The sequence below is a fragment of the Callorhinchus milii genome, unplaced genomic scaffold (assembly GCF_018977255.1).
Source record: "Callorhinchus milii isolate IMCB2004 unplaced genomic scaffold, IMCB_Cmil_1.0 Scaffold1, whole genome shotgun sequence".
Lineage (NCBI taxonomy): Eukaryota > Metazoa > Chordata > Chondrichthyes > Chimaeriformes > Callorhinchidae > Callorhinchus > Callorhinchus milii.
Genome location: NW_024704742.1, coordinates 19,862,206 through 19,882,368, shown reverse-complemented (window position 1 = coordinate 19,882,368; position 20,163 = coordinate 19,862,206). Strand labels below are relative to the sequence as shown.

General features: G+C 37.0%; 1 protein-coding gene across 10 annotated transcripts in view; it reads right to left on the bottom strand.

The window, feature by feature from the left end:
* The window catches only part of rapgef2b (Rap guanine nucleotide exchange factor 2b), a 228,131-nt gene that overhangs the window by 135,702 nt on the left and 72,266 nt on the right, over positions 1–20,163 (bottom strand). For all 10 annotated transcript variants that reach the window (XM_042337922.1, XM_042337925.1, XM_042337934.1 and 7 more), the window contains exon 4: positions 12,072–12,155. In XM_042337922.1, coding sequence (XP_042193856.1) covers positions 12,072–12,155 — 84 coding nt within the window. The remainder of the gene's footprint in view (positions 1–12,071; positions 12,156–20,163) is intronic.

The following is a 20,163-nucleotide window of genomic DNA, read 5'->3' as shown; positions in this document are numbered from 1 at the left end:
ATATATATGCAAAAAGTCCTTCTACACACATACTCAGCAAAACTATTTTTTTTAAAACTGTATCCTTAATGGAACAATTTAAAACGTATTCATATTGTATCTTTAATGGAACAATTTAAAACATATTCATAGATTTGCTCACTTTTCCCTTCCATCCCATGGGAATGTACAACAAATGTAATCCAGTCAAGGATGAGATCGTTAACCATAAGCAAAAAGGCTTACAAAGATCATCTGGACCCCAAAGCTGAGATCCCGCACTTCTGCTATTTTAATTCTGCATCGGGGAAAAATCTGCTTTTGACAAGTTATGATAACAATTGCGCACAGCAGTGACCCACAAACAGTCATGGATTGAGGTGACCAATTTATTANTTTTTTTCTTGAGGGATTATTATTAAGCATGTGGAGTAAGGAAACTTGCCCAATGTTTTGAACCCAGGTCTCTGGCTTGCAAGGCGAGGGCTCTAACCACTGAGCTACAGGACTCCAAAATTGCTTTGCAAGGCAGTGGTTATGAATGGGAAGAGCAACTGTTAAAACACTTTGTAATTTATCCAGATAAGTGTGATACAAATCAACAAATTGTATGTTTTTGAACACCAAGTATTTCATTAATTACATACTAACCCTTTGGGAATGAACAGAAAGTATAAAGAAAATATTCGAATGACCCATTTTCGGAAAAGAAAATTAATTTCTACTTTTGTAACCCTGGATGCCCATCAAAACATTCTGCTTAAGAGATGCGCTGGAATGCCATGCATGGATGACAATTGTTTTTGAATCATGTGTGGTGGTTTTGCGGATTTACTATCCACACAATATTTTCTGTGCCACAGTCATGGCACAATAATCATATTTTGGAAAATGACTAAGAATTAAACATTTTTAAAAGCAATCTATTGAATGTTCCCGTTTGTGGCTGATCAGCCATAGCATTTTAAAAAGCACCTAATACCTGAAATATTCCTCTGATTGTACTGCACTTCAGTCATGCCAAACTAGATTTTTCTAAGATTACTCCTGATGTATTTCAGAAAACTGCATAAAGATACGTCAACAAAAGTGTCAGTTTATCAGGGTAGCACTCTATTTAAGCAATCATTTTCTGCTAAAGTATGGTCAATACTCCAATCTCTTCTTAAGGCACAGAATGTTAGCTCAGTTTGTCTTTTTTTAAAGAAATCTTGCCTTCAAAACATATACCATTGTTTCAGTTAATTCTTAGTTAAAGCCTAAATACAGGCACAAACATACAATTTGTGTATTAAAGTATAACGTTAAATTCATTACCAGTCCGGCTAACTACACGTTTATTTAAAGTATTCTACCCTCAACCTGGGCCTCTGCATTCCAATTTCACAACAGTCCAACCCCCACTGCTATGCTGTTCCTCTCTACGGAATATAAACGCATTCATCACCACCAATATAAACTTCATGTTGCCTGCATTCTCAGGGTTGCACGTAGAAGTCTTTTACAATTAGTCACTGATATCTTGATGAGATTAAAATTTCACACAAACTTCCTGATTCAATGCAGATGGAATTTAGAATAGAAAGCTAGAGGCATCGGATGGTAAATCCTTTTTACAGTTTTGCCCATTTTCCCTAATCCTGAATTTATTTTGTCAAAGTTTAGAAAGATAGGCAAAATATCTAGCATTATATAAAAGTCTAAACTACATCAAGGGAATATGCAAAAAGTCCTTCTACACACATACTCAGCAAAACTATTTTTTTAAAATTGTATCTTCAATGGAACAATTTAAAACATGTTCACAATGACTTCTCGGTGACATGCATAAGATAAAGATGAAAGTGGAAAGACAGCCTGGACTGCAAAGATGAATCGAACACAACAGCAAAATATTCTTACGTTGCCGACTTTTATAATGGGTACTAAGGTTACCCAAAGAAAGATGTTTTTTGCTTGCTATTTAATAATTTCAATTTAATATTTCAGTTCAATGCCCGTTGATTTGGATGCTCTCATGGAAATGAGATCAACTAATTTAATTATATTTTCCTTATTAGGAATTTAAATGGTTACATCAATTAAGAGTTGAAAAGTGTCCGCTTCTAAAAGCAATTGTCTCTGTAAATTGTTAAATGTCCTAGATATGCACAATAGACAACATGTTCATTCAAAGCTTCTATTTCATATGTGATCAACGCATTCAAATTTATGCATGAATTTATGCAACTAATACGCAGAATAATTCCTTGCCCCTTCATTGATAGAAAAGACTTTCTTTTTGGTAGGGGCAAAAACTTTTATAGGTTTTGGTATAGGTGTGCTGTGACCTCAATTGTATTCCAGCAGGTACTCAGCGGTTTCTGAATAGTATCACATACTCTAGTGGATCACTTCACTGCAATGATTTACTTGTTGTTTAAAAACAGTGAATAAATAGATATACAGGAAAATACATTACTGAACTATAGTATTATATACATTAGATTAATGTTATGAAAAGTGAAGTAACATAGAGATACTGGTAAGATGTATTCAGACTCCATGCCACAAATACTGACCAAACTTTAAAAAAACATAATTCCACAAACATTACTTTGAATGCAATGAATCAACAAACAGTTTCAATTGTCAAAAAAATAGTTGAATTAATCTCAGACCCTTCTCATATATGTTTGACAGCCACGTATACAGAAGGAACTGACAAAAATCTAACAGTAACGTTCAGCTAAAGCACACCAGCACTCGCCCTGCTTGCTGAACAAACAGTAATTCTTACCAGACTGGTATGCGGCCACTAGAAGAGAAGCTCAATATTTGACCTACTCTGGCAGTCATTCTGAGCTCTGGTCCATTTTGAAACTTCAGACAGAAAGGCACAACAAACAACTTCATTGACAAACATGAAACAATTCTCTGACCTGTACTATTCATTAAAGTCCAAATGGTACGATTTTATCAAAAGGTCTTTTTCTAAGAAGCATTTTCTTTCCCAGCCTGGGTTTCGAGTCTCTCTTCCTCTGCTGTACGTGGAGAGAGGGAATTGAAGCCAAAATTCCATCGGACGGCTCATTTCCTGTCTTAGTGACCTAAGCACCTCTGCTGGCTGTAGATATGTACAGCATATGTCGTTTGTGTACTGCTTCCGCATGCCATTTCCATGACCTCAGCTATTTGACAGCTGCTCGTCATTCTTTGCCATTCATAAAAGCACTGATTACTAAAGGATTGTTGTGATTTTAAAACATTCAGAGTTCTAAATATCCTCAGATCAACCAATGTTTCCGTAAAAAAGACAACAAGCTACACTTAACCATTTTATCTCCAGGTAATATATGATAGTGCTTCAACAGATCATTCTTTGCCAATTTAATTTAATATCAATCACCAGTTGACACCAAAAACATTTGATTTCAATTTACCCACAAAAACATACATTTCAGAGCAACATTACATAGTACCGGAACTGTAATAACATAACTTACATTTCCTAATTTTTGGAATCTTTTTAATGGCCCTCAGGGAGAATAAATGCTAATTTGAAATAAAGTTTTTGCTTTAGAAACCACCTGATACATAGGTGACATTTGCTAAATTTATGATTACCGTTGAAACGGTTCAAAGAAAAACAATAAGAATGATTCTGGGATGAGATTCGAAGAGTTGAACTCATCATCAGAAAAAAAATTGGTGGCATGACAAAGCTCTTCAAACCCAAGTAGATGCAAGCAGGCTATCTGATGAGATCAGAACAAGAGGGGATAGATTTGAAATTTTAAAAGTCGGAAACAGGAGGAGACATATATACACACACACACACACACTCACACATTTAGATAGTGAATAGGTAAAAAAAAAACATGGGTCCCAACAATCACAGTTAATGCCGTATCATCAATAAAAAGAGAACTAGATTACAGCAATGTAGGATTGGGAACCAGCTGGGTAAAATGAACACAAGGACGCAGTGATTTCTTTGCTGCTTGAACTTGGAGGATATTGGGGGATATGCAGCAGTAATGGAAATAAATGAATATTCTGTAATTATTGAAAAACCTGGTTAAAGTTTAGGTTTTAAATTAAGTAGCTTTGAGTTATCCAATGGCTACTCATTGACCGTGACAGATTGAATAAATACCGTTCCCTGTGTCAAATATTCACTTAAGAGGAGAATGCCCAAAGCAACAACATGCCAGAAAAAATAGTGTTTGCCCAACTCCAACACAGCTGAGATCAGGAATTAAACAACAACTTGCATTTACATAGTACCCTTCACAGGAGTAGCATTTGAATGCTAAATTGAGCATTCCGAATTGAGCATGGACTTTTTATTTTGCATATGTGCATTGAAACCATTCATTTTGAATTTTACTGTTAAAGTGGCAGGAAAGACTCTCTGGTTGAGAAGCTCAACCACTGCTCGGAAACAGAATAGAGACCAATCCTCCCACATTCAAGAGCAGCAGCAACAGTTAAATAGAATAATGGAGACATTCATAAAGACCATTACTCTGGTGAGTCTAACCCTTGATGGAAACTTTTGGCGACCATCTGTACTATACATTGTACTTAATCCGATCACCTGACAACCAAACTATTTTCATATCCACAAATGGGGCTGCTACCAATTCTTACAGATATCAGGCTGTCCTGTGTAACAGTTTTTTTTTAAATTTGTATTTCTGAAACTAAATAAAACTATTTTGTACAGGAAGAGTCAGATAAAACATTCAAGCACCTATTGAGAAAGGTTTGCAACAAATTCAATTCAGTGGTTGGCAAATGTTTCACGCAACATAAATGTTGAGACAAATCCTGCCACAATCAACGAAAACAAAAATTATTCAGGGCTATATCACAAAACGGTCAATGTGGAGTCCCGGAGCTCAGTGGTTAAAGCACTTGCCTTGCAAGCGAAACACTTGGGTTCAATTCCAGGCAGAGGGCGAAAACTTGGGCAAGTTTCCTTACTTCACACGCCTAATAATAATCACTCCAAAACAAAACAATAATAAATTGGTCATTTTCAATCCACGACTGCTGTGAGACACTGCTGTGCGCAATTAGCTGCCGAGTTTCGCCCACAAATATATACAGTCAATTCACTTTACAGTATATTCTGTAAAGCGCCTTGAGACATCTAGAAGACGTGAAAAGCGCTATATCAAATGCAAGGATTATTATTATATTATAACTAAAATTTAAGTTCTTTTTAAAAAGAATACAGGTTTTCTGTAACAACCACCAAAGATGTGTACATTGCGCAACAACAGCAACAACAACAACTTGCATTTATATAGCATCCTTCACGCGGGTCATGTCGTTGAGCTCTTAACAGGTGTGCCGTTTGATGGCAAGCTGGAAATGGAGGGGAGGTGACCAAAGTCGAGGAAAGTCTTCAGGCAGGATTTGAAGACAAACAAAAGTGGGGGTTGAGGCAAGAAGTTCCAGAGATTCAGGGCGTAGCAGCTGAAAGCTCAACCACACACTTTGTATTTGTTTATAGTGGAACTGGGGAGGCCAGAAGGAATGTATTGGAAAAATCGTCACAGAAGGTGACAAAAGCATGAATGAGGGGTTCAGCAGTGTTTGAAGATAGGGCAGAGAAGGGTTCAGACCAATAATGTTTTTGTAAAGGCAGCACATTTTCCCACAATTATAGCTCACAAACTATTTTCCTTTCTTCTAGCACTATAATTTGCAATAGTTAAATACTATTTTCCAAACATTACCTTGTGCTGCCATCCAAGACGAGGAAAATTAGAGCAAAACATTAATAAAGTGCACCCATGCAGTGAACTATAATGAAACATTCTCACTTCTCTGCGTTGGTTGCACAAGTGGCAGGTTTTCCAGCCTTTCAAATGTGTCACAAAACTGGTTAGTCCTGGTTCATTTCAAGTTCTCCATAGCCATGAAAATTATCATCTGCTGAAATTATATTTATCTAGTTCCCCTAGTGAGGACAGATGACTAAATATTGACAAAGTAGTTCAAATTTAATAAAACTCAGTAGATCTATAAAAAAGATGTAAACCGTAAAATCCCATTTTGCTATATGGAGAACTGGGTTTGTGAGACCTGATTCAACTGATGCAAACACAAATCACTAGTGACATTCTATAAGTAAATGGGAAAGACATAAATATTGAACTTGTTTTTCTATAGGATGTATAACTCATCATGATGTTTCAAAGAGCCTTGCATACTATGCTCAGTCCCAATTTATAGCACAGCTAATGATTGTTAATTCAATCTATTGACAATAAAATATTGTGAAAAAAAAATCTGGCAATTTAGCAGCACCTTCATGCTGGTTATAAGCAACCAACATAGTCTCCAATCATTAATGCTAACAATTATCATCCAGGAAACAAAAACATTTTTAAAGCAAGAAAACAGATCATTTATAACTAAGGTTCATGAATCTTGTATTAAAATTCAGGAAGCCATAACTCATTTAAGGTAAATGTGTTTCAGAAGCAATGCTTCCATCTTGAAGTATTTGAGTAATATAAACCATAATTTGCATGTACAATTTACTTTCGAACCCTTATTTTTCATAAAACATAGTAATTTCCATTTATAAATAGAAGTCTTTGTGCATAACAACAAAAAGTTAGGAAAAAGCATACATGTATGAACACTCAGACATTTATCATGATTTTATAAACACTAAGCATGACTGCCGACTACAAGTGTTAGTAAACAGTGGACTGCTTCAGGGTCACGTGGAGAATCAGCTCAGCAGCTGCTTCACTAATGTGCATCAGATGTTTGGACATTTATCACCACTGGTTAGGTTAGCATGTGCCAAAGAGGCCAACTGTGCTCCAGTTTTATTGACTTAAAACACAATGCACAATTTTTTTGGAAGAAAACTTATTTGGACGAAAACTTATTTGGACATAAATTTCAAAAATCTGCATTGCATTTAATATTATTCTTTTTGGTCGGCCGGTGTCTGATACACGTGGAAACACATCAGCATAATTAAACAGTCTTCCAAATCAAACTACTAAGAGTCCCACATATGTTGTTTCAGTTTGTCTGGTATAGAAATTGTACTCATTCCCCAGAGGGATGCACCTTAGTTACCTACACCTGGAGAGTTAAGCTGCAGGTTAGCAAGAGCTAAGGTTTCAAGACCCCAGAATGTGCATTGGGGTATTGGTGGTTTAACCTCTTAAATTCATGCACCTGCCGCTGTGTTCACTGTGCAAGCTTCCTGCTGCTCGTCCAGCTGGGACCACCATACCCTTTAATTTTGGCTCGTAGGTAGCTGAATGGGATGAATCCTGGCCCCCAGTGACTGGTCTACTTCTCTGAGTCACTTCATGTAAAAGATTTAATTGTGTATTTGACATGGCATTTCACTATAAATTGGCAGCTGATGGAAAATTCTTTCTTACATTGCACATGCAGGTCGTTTGATGATTTCATAATCCATAGTTGTTCTATGTATCAGTCCACATGCAGCCCTGAATTATACACATTTCAGATGCCATGGTACTCACAAATAAAGTTTCACCCACAAAATACACAGTCAATCCATTTTACAGTATATCCTGTGAAGTGGTTGAGACATCTCAATGGCACGATAAGGTGCTATATCAAATGCAAGGATTATTATGTGCAGTTATGTAGGTGTGCCAACATCACCTTCATTTCTCATCTACTTCATCTCATAAAAAGTTTTTTTTTCTTTTTAAAAAGTCTACCATACTAAAGAAGCATTATTATTCTGGAAAACTATTTGGAGGGACCCAGCACTGAAGTGGTGAGAATTAAACACTCAGCATGAAAGCATAACTACATCTTTATGTGATTTTTTTTAAGCACTGCAACATTGCACCCATTTCCTGCAGAAGCTGGGCAATGTCCCAATGCAAGGAATGGCTGTTGGCTATTAAATCAAACAAGATACACATTTACTTTTTTGAGTTTTCCTTTGGAGTGTTCTAAATGTGAATTATGAACTCCTCATATTATTTAATATTTTGCCTACAAAATATGCAATGAATTAAATTTACAGTACATTCTGTGAAGCGTTTTGAGACATCTCGAAAGATGTGATAAGGCACTCTATCAAATGAAAGGATATTATTATTATATTTCTAAAAAGGGTACTGCATAACAAAATAGATGCAGAGATATTGAACTAGATGCAAAACACAGTGCTGTTCAAGAACTTGATTGAAATAATTTCTGACATTTCCGATACCACTGTAACTGAATGAAAAAACATCAGATGCTATCACCACTGTCGAGTAAACTGAATTGTTTAATTATCTCTAACCAAAAATACTTTTACCGGGTCTTCCTCATTCTTGAACTGCAAGAGTACTCTTATAACTCCAACAGCTCCTTTGAGGTATTTTCCTTTTTAAAACAGCAGTTGTAAAGTTTTAATTTCACTCACCAGGAGTAATGAATGTTTTCATCAACCAAAATCCAAATGTAATTAGAAACTTATTGTCAAGAAGCAACTTGTAGAGATAATTCCTACTTTTCAGGATCTTTTTTAAATTACAGGGACACTACAGCTTCCTCAAAATTCCATTTGAACAGTTTCAACTTTAGACCTCCCCTATCTTTCCAGCTTAGCGTGAAGCCATACTGCTGTTAAGCACTCCAAGACACAACCCGCATATCAATGCAAGTTGTTGTCAATTATAGAAGACAAACCATAACATCAAGAAAACATCTGTGATGCTCATCTTTGACAGTAGACCAGCAATGGCAGAAGTTTAAAAGTGCAAAATTCCCAGTGAGCACGTATTCCTTTGAGGAATAAGAATGCCACAGGAAAGGTGGCCCAACCATGGCTAACTAGAGCAGTTAGGGAAAGTATAAAGTTAAAGGAAGAAGCCTATAAAACAACTAAGATGAGTAGTAAACCCAAGGATTGGGAGAACTTTAGGGATCAACAAAGGAAAACCCCAAAAGTGATTAAGAGGGAGAAAATGGAATATGAGGGCAAACTAGCGATGAACATAAGGACAGACTGCAAGAGTTTTTATAAATATATAAAGTGGAAGAGGCTGTCAAAGGTAAATGTGGGCCCGATAGAGGCAGAGTTATAGTAGGGGACAAAGACATGGCAGAGTCATTAAACAAGTACTTTGCTACTGTCTTCACCTTAGAAGACACTTAAAACCTACCAAGAATAGAGGGGACCGAAGAAGATAATGTTAGCGAGCAACTTGGGGAAATTAATATTAGTAAAGAAATGGTTTTAGGTAAATTGTCAGGTCTTAAAACTGATAAATCCCCTGGACCTGATGGCCTACATCCTCTGGTTTTAAAAGAGGTGGCTACTGAGATAGTGGTTGGCTTGTCTTTGATTTTCCAAAATTCTCTGCATTTTGGAACAGTTCCCATTGATTGGAAGATTGCAATCATAACACCACAATTTAAGAAAGGTGGGAGAGAAAAGATGGGGAACTATAGACCAGTTAGTCTGACATCAGTGGTAGGAAAAATTCTTGAGTCCTTAATTAAAAATGTCGGTTTGGGGGTTCCTGGAAGACCATAACAAGATTAGGCAGAGTCAACATGGCTTTACAAAAGGGAAGTCATGCTTAACTAATCTTTTAGTTTTTTGAAGATGTATCTAGCTGGTTAGATAGGGGGGAACCAGTAGATATAGTATATTTAGATTTTAAGAAGGCCTTTGACAAAGTAACACACAAAAGGCTATTGCACAAGGTTAAGGCCCACAGGATTAATGGGAACATATTAGCACGGATTGAAGAGTAGAAAACAGAAAGTAGGGAAAAAGGGGTCATTCTCGAATTGGCAGGATGTGACTAGTGGAGTGCTACAAGGATCAGTGCTTGGGCCTCAGCTATTTACAATTTACATCAATGATCTAGACGAGGACATTGAATGTAACGTATCTAAATTCGCGGATGACACTAAACTAAGTGGGAGAGTAAGCTCTGAGGATGATGCAAAAGGATTGCAACGGGATATAGATAGGCTAGGGGAGTGGGCGAGTAGGTGGCAGATGGAATTTAATGTGGGGAAGTGTGAAGTTATTCACTTAGGTAGAAAAAATAGAAAAACAGATTATTTTCTAGAGGGGGAGAGATTAGATAGTGTTAGTGTTCAGAGGGATTTGGGTGTACTTGTACACCAGTCTCAAAAAGTTAGTTTGCAGGTACAGCAAGCAACTAAGAAGGCAAACGGCATGTTAGCGTTAGTTGCAAAAGGTTTAGAGTACAAGAGTAAGGAAGTCTTGCTGCAACTGTATAGGGCCTTGGTGAGACCGCACCTGGAGTATTGTGTGCAGTTTTGGTCTCCTTATTTGAAAAAGGACATACTTGCCCTAGAGGGGGTGCAGCGTAGATTCACTCGGTTAGTTCCTGGGATGAGGGGACTGATCTATGATGATAGGCTGAATAAACTAGGGCTGTATTCTCCAGAGTACAGAAGAATTAGGGGAGATCTTATTGAAACATATAAGATTCTTAAAGGGCTGATAAAGTAGACACTGAGGGACTGTTTCCCCTGGTAGGAGAATCTATAACCAGGGGTCACAGTCTTAAAATTAAGGGTCAGCCTTTTAGAACAGAGTTGAGGAAACATTTCTTCACTCAGAGGGTAGTGAATTTATGAAATTTGAATTTTTGAAATTTATGAAATTCACTACCCCAGAAGGTTGTAGATGCTCAGTCCTTAAACATTTTCAAGGCTGAGGCTGATAATTTTTTTAAAAATAGAGGGATTAGGGGATATGGGGATAGGGCAGGTAATTAGTTAGGTCAGAAGATCAGCCATGATCTTATCGAATGGCGGGGCAGACTCGAGGGGCTGAGTGGCCTATTCCTGCTCCTAATTCTTATGTTCTTATCTTCAGTAATTGTAATATGGAAGTACTAATAGTGAGAACTAGATCTATTCTTACACTATGTTTCTGCCAAGATCTTATGGAAATAAAGCTTCAAATCCATTGTGTTGACAAACCCACATGGTATGCCAGATGCTGTACACGGCACAGCCAGTTAATTTTTATTCTGTAGTGGAGTCCTGTAGTTCAACGGTTAGAGCACTCGCCTCGCAAGCGAGAGACCTGAGTTTGATTCCCGGCAGGGCAAAACATTGGGCAAGTTTACTCCATACGCCTCTGTTTACCTAGGAACCCCATTGTTAGTCAATTGGCAGATCGCTTTTCTGGGGGTAATAATTCCTTCAAAATAAATAATAATAATAAATTGGTCACTTTAATCCACAACTCTTTGTGGGACTCTGCTGTGCGCAATTCTCTCTGCTGGGTGCCGCATTTCGCCCGAAAAATATAGTCAATTCACTTTGCAGTATATTCTGTAAACCGCATTGAAACGTCTCGAAGACGTGATAAGGTGCTATATCAAATGCGAGGATTATTATTATTCTCATCTCCAGCTATGAATAACTGGAGATGTTATGGCATTTCATCATCTTCATTCATCCTGACTTCTATCCCTTAAATCTTGTTTAGTCAAGAGGACAAGCTGGATGTTCCAAAACTATGCCAATGCTAGCATGAGTCAATATCAGCTGATATTAAGAATTACCTGGGGTGACAAGCCTTCTAGTTTCCACCCCATGTATGCCCTCTGATGCACATCATGAATAATCATTTAATCACAGCTCTATGAGTGGTGGCATTAAGTCACCATAGGTGAGATATGTGTCTGTGCCCATATCCAAATTTGTCTGTGCCTATGTTCTACAGGGTGGGAAAATATTTGGGGGGTGAATTTAAGATATTGGAGGAAATTTGTTTCAAGACAAGAAAGACCTAAATCTTTAAACAGGCAGACAGAACTTTATTTTAAAATGTTACCCGTCTCCCACAAAAAATTCCAGATGATTCCATTGAAATAACTGTGAATTATGAACTCCTCATATTATTTAACATTTTCCTGGAAGATAAACAGTGGTTCTGTAACTTTTATTTTATTTATGTTATTAAATATACAATGTAATAAATAAGTTACAATTTATTGTTTGAAAATGGTACCTATTAACAAAATAAAATCTTCAAATAGCTAGAACGAGCTGGTGAGTCCCATTAGCATGCAATATTTTTTACGCAAACATACCTGCTTCTTGGTAGAAACATGGACTCTTTAATGAACACGGATCCAGACAGTAGTATATACCAGCAGGTACCAATGTCATCAGGGCTGAAAATGCAAAGGAAAAATAATGAAAAATAAAGGCTAAACGCAGTAAAAATAAGTTAAACGAGCATACATTTCTTAAAAATATTTAGTTTTATTAAGTACATTGCTGTATCCAGGTAAGACAAAATTTTTACTTTATGTAACTGCACTAATCAGAAGAGAGTTCCAAAGAAGGTCCTTCAGCCCATTGGATCTCACAGAACACTGACTTGACCATCTTTCCATGACAGCACACAGTCACTTCTATAATGAGCCAATTGTCCTAATCTCTACCATGTTCCCTGGTATCCTGTTCCAGCTGTTGATTACCCTCTGCGTAAATTACATTGAAACGATAGCTTTCATAAACATCTAACAAAGGCTTTCTTGTTCTACTGCCTTGGTGTTTCTGAAAGCATTGAATCAGGTATTATTTTTCTTAACAGTTTAGCAAATTATACAATTTGGAGTCATTTTTCAAGACTGAATATACACCACAGAACTTTATTTTGGTGGCACTTTATTTTGGTGCATCACACTGTTCAAAAATAAGACAAAGAGGCAAGCGCCAAGTTTTTATAGTTATATGTGGGGAAATAAGTAAAATAAGAGTAATTATAGAGAAAACGCAAATGTCTTATATAATCTTAGAACAATATCACGGAACATTAACATGGCCCTATTAACAAATTGGAATATTCTCCAAGGCTGTTATGACAACATTTTGCCAACACCTCCCCCACCCCCATCTTTTTAAGATTCTTTATATTTCTCTGCTCTTTGTGACTCTGTCCCTTTTCTAACTATTCACTGTTTAATGACAACCAAAAAGAATTTATGCAGCACCTTTCATATCACAATTGTTCAAAGCCCTTCCCATCTGACTGAGAGGCTCAAACTGTGAATGGGTGAGGTGAGGGGAAGCTGAGAAGTGTGGAGGAAAGGTGACTGAAAGCACAATCAAAAAAGGAAGACCTTGACATGGGGTTTAAAAGTGGAGAGGAGGAAGCCAGGCAGAGGGATTCTGGGATGATTAATAATTCCATCTGATAAAAATTACTTGTGTGCAATTGTGAAATTGCACGCAATGTTACTCGGAGTGCAATTGACCCACACTGTAGGGAAATCGTGTTCCTAATAACCTCGCAGTCGCACGCAAATGTCGTAATTATCCACATGAACACAAACAGATTTTGTTGCCTGTATCTTGCAGTCCCGCAAGATTCTGCTGTTTGCTTAGTCGATGAACACAAGGAGAGCAAAAATTTTGCGTAGTAATTTAGTGCAAAATAATTCACATTTATAATCTGAATCTATCAGTATTACCCATTCAGTTTCAATTTCGTCTTTGTAACATCCAAAATTCTAAATTCTGGGGACTCACATCAAGGCCTGAAAAGTTTTCTGATGAGTGATCAATGGGTGTTCCCGGTTGTTAATTAACCACAAACTCAATATGGTATTATATAAAATTGTACTCTGCAATAATCCCAATTCTGTACCATTGTAATTCAAAATATCTATTTATTAAATTTGTTCCAGATTCATGAGCTCTTTCAGTTCTCAGTTATTGCTCCACTTTCTTTAAAACTCTTACAATTTTAAACCAGAACCTTATGAATTTTCTCCTTCAATTGCTTTAGGGTAGTCGAATGCAACCATTCTTTCTGGCTTGGATTTTTCAGAACATCAACTTGGCTAACCACCACATATATCGTACATTTCTGAGCCAAATTTATTAGACCAAGATCTGTCTGTAGTCTTCTTTTATGAAAATCGATTTGAAAAAATCAATGAGTACATCTATCATAAACCTAATCATCTATAATGATCTACGTAACATTTTGCTTAAAGGACCTTTAAATGCCTTCTATTACAGCTCTTTTGTTCCTTCTTGCAACCACTACACTCTGTGTTGCATATTGCCTTACCAATACATAGTTTCCTTATACTAATTTGTTATTTGTGTGAATACCAGCTCTTGTTTTTTTTCTTAAATCTTAAAATATTTCTGCTTGGGATTAGGATGTTTTTGACTTTATTTAAACAATAAGGTTGAGGTCTTCCTAGGTTTCTCTTTTTCTCTGATAGAAATAAGAAATAAGCATCCATCATCCAGTTCAGTTTTCCAAATTGAATTTCCCACTTAATCTTCCTACAACTCAGTTTATACATCATAATTTCAAACATGGATTTTCCTAAAAGTTTTGTAACTTTATATTACGTGTTGCCATTAAATCATTGTCCTTTAATCTCACTTGTTCTCCAAATTCCAATTGCTAACAAGCTCTGTTAGAAAATAAAAAAACTATTATTTATAGATAATTAAAACAGTATTCATTTCAGTGCCAATGTAATGATCCTTGAAGCCATTTTAAACTATGGTTCAGTGCATAGTACAATTTATCCAATAATTTTTAATGCTCATTTTATCCAGCCAAACTGTCTCGTGTTTGTTTATCATTTCAAAATGTTCTACATAATAGAATGCAAGAAATACAGTTGGACTTCAATATATTATCCCGTACAGCACGGGTTTATTTATAGCACGGTCTTGCTTTAAACTTTCAGCACATAACGGACAGGCAGGCACAGAAGGCCTCCCAGCATGTTAAAACCATTGGAAACACTCGAGAGAGTACACAGCACACAGGATGTGCTGCCTGGCACTCAGTTTTTAAGGTGGGGTAGTGAACTGAGTCCACATCGCAGGGGCTATATAAGCAAATGTTTTGTTTTAAAAAAAAGCGAATCTTAAGATTTTTTTTAAATTCTCAAACCTGGGTTCATTTATAATACACAAGTAGACTAAGAATTCTGTGTAGGAACCAGCTTTTAATATTGGTTTTAAATACTGCTTGGTTTATGCGGTACTATGTTGCTTTTTAGCAATAAATGTATAAGTAGACTGATCTTATAAATGAAAAGCATAGACCATATAACATCTCTTTAGTCTCATAATTAATTCCAGAATGACTAAGAAATATACATATTACATGTAATGTGTGTGTATCATATATTTAACCTTAAGCACTGAGATATTTTCTCATGTTTTACTTCTATTTTAATTTAAGGAGAAAACCTTGGTTTAAAACTTTCCAGGAGAAGAAATTTTAATCCTGAAAATTATACTGTGCCTGAACGTTTGTACCTGTATAAATTCTGCTTTACATCATGTGTAGCATATATCCAAAGAGCTTAGGAAATGAATATCATGAACCTCAAGAATAGAAACTATGGAAGTTTGCTACATATTCCCTGAGAGAAGCTCTGGACTTTGAGCTCATATTCTACACTGATACTCCAATGAAGTGCTGAGAGTTCCATTGTTGGAAATACCATCCTTTGGATGAGATGTTAAACCAATGTCCTGGAAACATTTTAACCTGTTCAGATCCCATGGCATTTTGCAAAAAAGGAACAAAGTTTAACAAAAAGGTCATTCACTTCATGGTTGTTTGGGGGACATGATATGTGCAAATTGGCTGCCGTATTCAACTATAAATACAGTCACTTAATTTTACAGAGCAACTCAGACATTTTGACACAATAAGGCACCATATCAAATGCAAGCATTACACTATTTTTTACAGAAAGAGTGATGGGTGAAAAATAGTGAAAAAGTCACAAAAGAAAAATAGGACAATAACAATGGGACAATACTCAAATCATAAGTATTAAATAGCTTCCAATTAATATACACGTCTTGAGGAATAATGCACAATCAGATGGGTAACATCTCAACTGTGACCTTGTTTCTTATCAGTTCTGCAGTGACAAAATCATATATTTACAGTATCAATTATGAATTTGACTCACAAACACCACATTGAACATTCTACCCCATCCAGTTTTCAAAGTATCCTGGAGAAAATGACAATTTCACAAAAGAGTTATTAAAGTTGCTGGGGAGAGGGAAAGACCTATGGTGGAAGACAATTGGCTGCCGGGGACCATTATTTTCACTGCTAAAAGCTTACAATGAATATACTGGACTGAAACTCCATAATTACTCCATTTGAAAATCAAAACCCACCAAAAACTCTAAATTTGCTGCAATTATAGTGATAAACGGTAGTCAAATCTCCCCTTTTCTGCTAATTCAACGCCTGTTTACAATTATAAACCCATTCAACTTTAAAAAATGGATGATATTAGATTATCTTACTTTCAACAGTACTTCAAGAAATTCATAATTTGAAGGTTCATTTGCAGAATTATAATTGTTAACCAACCTCAATGATAGAGGTGCCCTTAATTTATTACTGAGCACAATCTTAATATTCTAATTCACATCAAGGTCAAAATGCGCCAAACTGCAAAGGAAAATGTCTCCACAGCAAGACATACAAACAGGCTAGGAGCCATCATTCTATTTCTGCACAGATTTTGGCAAGAAATCTTCAAAGTAATGCCATAATGCAGTTTTACAAGCCTAACTTCTACAGGGAAATGTTTGTAAGACTACTGTGTCTCAAAATGTAAGACTGTGTAGAACTCTGCAAAATTCTTCCACTCAAACTTAATGCAGAAGCCAGTCCTTTTTAACAAAGCTAGAAAATTAGCTTTTGAATTTAGGTCTAAAATCAAGTATTTTCCACATTCTGTACAATCCTAAATATTAAGAAAAAAATTTAATTCCAGACTTCAGATTTTTGGATGATTTCTGTTGGATGATTTTATGCGTGCTACATTTTGCCTCAGCGCCCCAGGTAACAGAAAATTCAGACATCCATGTTGTGCCTGATATCCAGCAACCCCAACAAGCTACGAGTGTAAAGACAGGATCAAGATGAGCTGCAACCAACTCCCAGCTAAATATCCTGTTTGTCGAGGTTCATAAAAGAATAATAGTCACTGGAGCAAGGTACAACGATAGCGAATACCCCTGGAACCATAATTATAGAAAAAGGTGAAAGACACAGATCCTTAGGGAATATGGAGAGAAGAGAAAATCAGTGAGGAAAAAAATTGTGATGCAGAATACCCATCAAATACTGATGACTTGAGATTCATCAGTGCTTCACAAGCAGTTTTGACACCACGGTAAAAAATTGGCATCCGCAAATGTGACGTTAACAGGATGTCAACACTAAAAGTGTCCATTGGCAGACGAGAGGCTTTACAGCATTTTTTTTTAAACAAAACATTTGTTGTTTATCTTTTCATTGTTTAACTGAAACTCAATAGCAAGAAAAACTTCCTCTACGATTCTTAAATATAAGAGTATAGTAATTCAGTAGGAAAACAAAAACATTTCTTTTGTACTGCCAGTATTAAATTCCAATTTACATTACGATAGAATGTTATCTTACAAGTAAACCTAATTAATTTAGTCAGCTTTGAGATGTTCTGCTTTTTTATACTTTATGATATTGATTTATACATAGCACAAGACAACATGTATTCCAGTGTAGTACCTACCCACGAGGAATCTGGCTTCCAGACAAAAATCACTGTGTAAGTGACCCTAAAATTGTAATAGTAGGGTTTCCTGTCTTATGGTCAAAAACTCAAGTAACTCATAACCTCCAGGTTAGGACATCTTTTTTTTACTCTACATATCCTGCAACCTCCAACACATTAAGGGACAAATAATTTCTGACCAATAAATTGTAGCACAACTAAAAAAAGCTTGTTGGCCTTAAATCAGACCTTAAACACAGCTCCCATCTTCTCTTTGCCATGCTACCTCCTCCCCCTCTTCTATAACCATTCACACATCCTCTGGGTCTCAGACGTACCTTTTGTTTCTATAATCTCCCACTATTGCCTTCTTTTGTCCTGCAACATTCATACCTCTGATCTCGTCATCTTTTGTCCTCCACCTACATTTTTCCTTGGTTTTTCTTTTCCTGCTTGTCCGTACAATTTTCTCCCTTCCAACATCCCTCAGTAATGACAAAAGGTTATCGACCTGAAACGTTAACTCATTTTCCTTTCTCCATAGATGCTGCCTGACCTGTTCTGTGTTCCCAGCAACTTCTGTTTTTATATCAAATTTCCAGCATCTGCAGTATTTTGCCTTTTAGAAAAATAGCTATTCAAACACCTACAAACTCAGCAATTTAAATAACAACTTGCATTTATATAGCACCCTTCACGCGGGGTAGCGTCCCGGAGTAAATAACAACAACAACAAGATTCCATTTGAGCGCCTTTCACTTCGGGAGGACGTCCCAAGGCGCTGTACAGTTGGGTCAGGACCCGAGCAAGGGGGAAATGGTCAGGGTGAGGGGAGGGAAGGGAGGGAGCGAGGAGGGGGTAAAGAGGGAGCGAGGAGGGGGTAGAGAGTAATAAATTACCACAATATTTTTAATTTAAAAGTAAACTATTTTGCTCTGTCGAGAATGGCCACACAAATTCCCTAAAAGGAAGGGAATGTAACATATTCGTTTGACTTTCTGCTCACTTCTGCTCCAGAGAGATGCTGAGTGGTGAGAGTTTCATTGAATGATGCACTTTCCATTTTTTTCCTTTGAAGAAATACTTTTATGTTCATTCAGTGTCTCCAACTGCTCGACAAGGATCAAGAGCTCACCATATGGGGTACTGTGAATCGAGATCCACATCCTACCAGTGTGCAAGAACATCCAACTATAAATTTTAAATATTCAAAATTGCTTCTCTGCTTTAAGAGAAATGTTTTTTTCCTTCTTTTAACTATAACCCCAAAGCATTTAAGATTAAAATTATATTCTAAACACATAGCAGTGCCATTCATGCCTACCAAAAAATTATAAAATACCTTCAATTTGAAGGAAATACAGCAATCTGATAGCAGCTGCAAACATCACAGAGGTCTTTCATACTCTCTGTAATGGGTTCCAGATTGTATTTTTTAACTTTAGCTAACCAACAGGCAATGCAAAACCAAAGAATATAGTAAGATATGATTTAAAGAGGTTAAGCTGAAATTAGATATTTCAGGAATAGCAAAAATAATTGGTAAAATATTTCTATAAATCAAGGCACGAGCACGCACCTGGATTTTCACTTCAGCGCCTTGGGACGTCCTCCTGACGTGAAAGGCGCTCTATAAATGGAATCTTGTTGTTGATGTTGTTCTCCCTAAACACTCAACCACATTCTTCTCAAGTCAACATCTTAAAACCGGGGCAATAGTTTCAGACACGCCAATGTAACAGAACAAGAGGATGCAGCTTCAGGGTTGTCAATGTTTTGTCACGAAGGGTGGTAGAGACTAGGTCGCAGAACTAAAAACTGCTAAACACTGTAATTTATTTTTTTAAGCAGCTGGTTGTCTGATTTATGTGGAAACTCACCATCATGCTTAATACCCAAACCTGACAGGGTTCCACATATGCATGCCACCTACCCATGAAAATTTCCAGACTTGAAACATTTGCACATTCTCTCCTGGAGGAACACACTCTGTTTGTTCAATTCTGAAAAGTATTAGGTGCAGGCTGGCAAGAGCCAAGGCTCATGGCCCGCAGAGTGTGCGTTGGGATACTTTAATGAGCTAAAATTACATTGCTTAAAATTGAGAGTACATTCTGGCAAACTTCCCGCTGTTTGTCCAGTTAGAACCACCATTAGGGCTTTGAGTTGCAGGGTTAACAAGAGCTGAGTGGGAAGAATCCCCATTTCCAGTGACTGGGATGCCCCCGCAAGACCAGGTGAGCCAGAATGTCTGGTCTGTCATTCGCTGTGGCCTGGATCACTGCATACATACATGGCTCAAAAAGAGAGTACTGTACTGCACCAAGAACTCCGCAGAGGATTGAATTGAATCCCACATTCTATTGTCAAGCATTTCACTGTGGAGACGGCTCTCTTTCCCTCTCCCCACGCCCTTCCAATAAGGACGCTCAAGGTCAAATGCCAAGGCTTACCGACCCCAGAATGTTTATTGGGTACAGCTGGAATATAACCAACTATCAAGCTTCACTGCAATCAAACTTTCTGCTGCTTGTCCACCCAGGACCACCAACTTCATTAAGCCTTTGCAGAGTGGGAAGAATTCTTGCCCCAATGCTCCTGGAGTCTTTGAGGGCTGTGACAT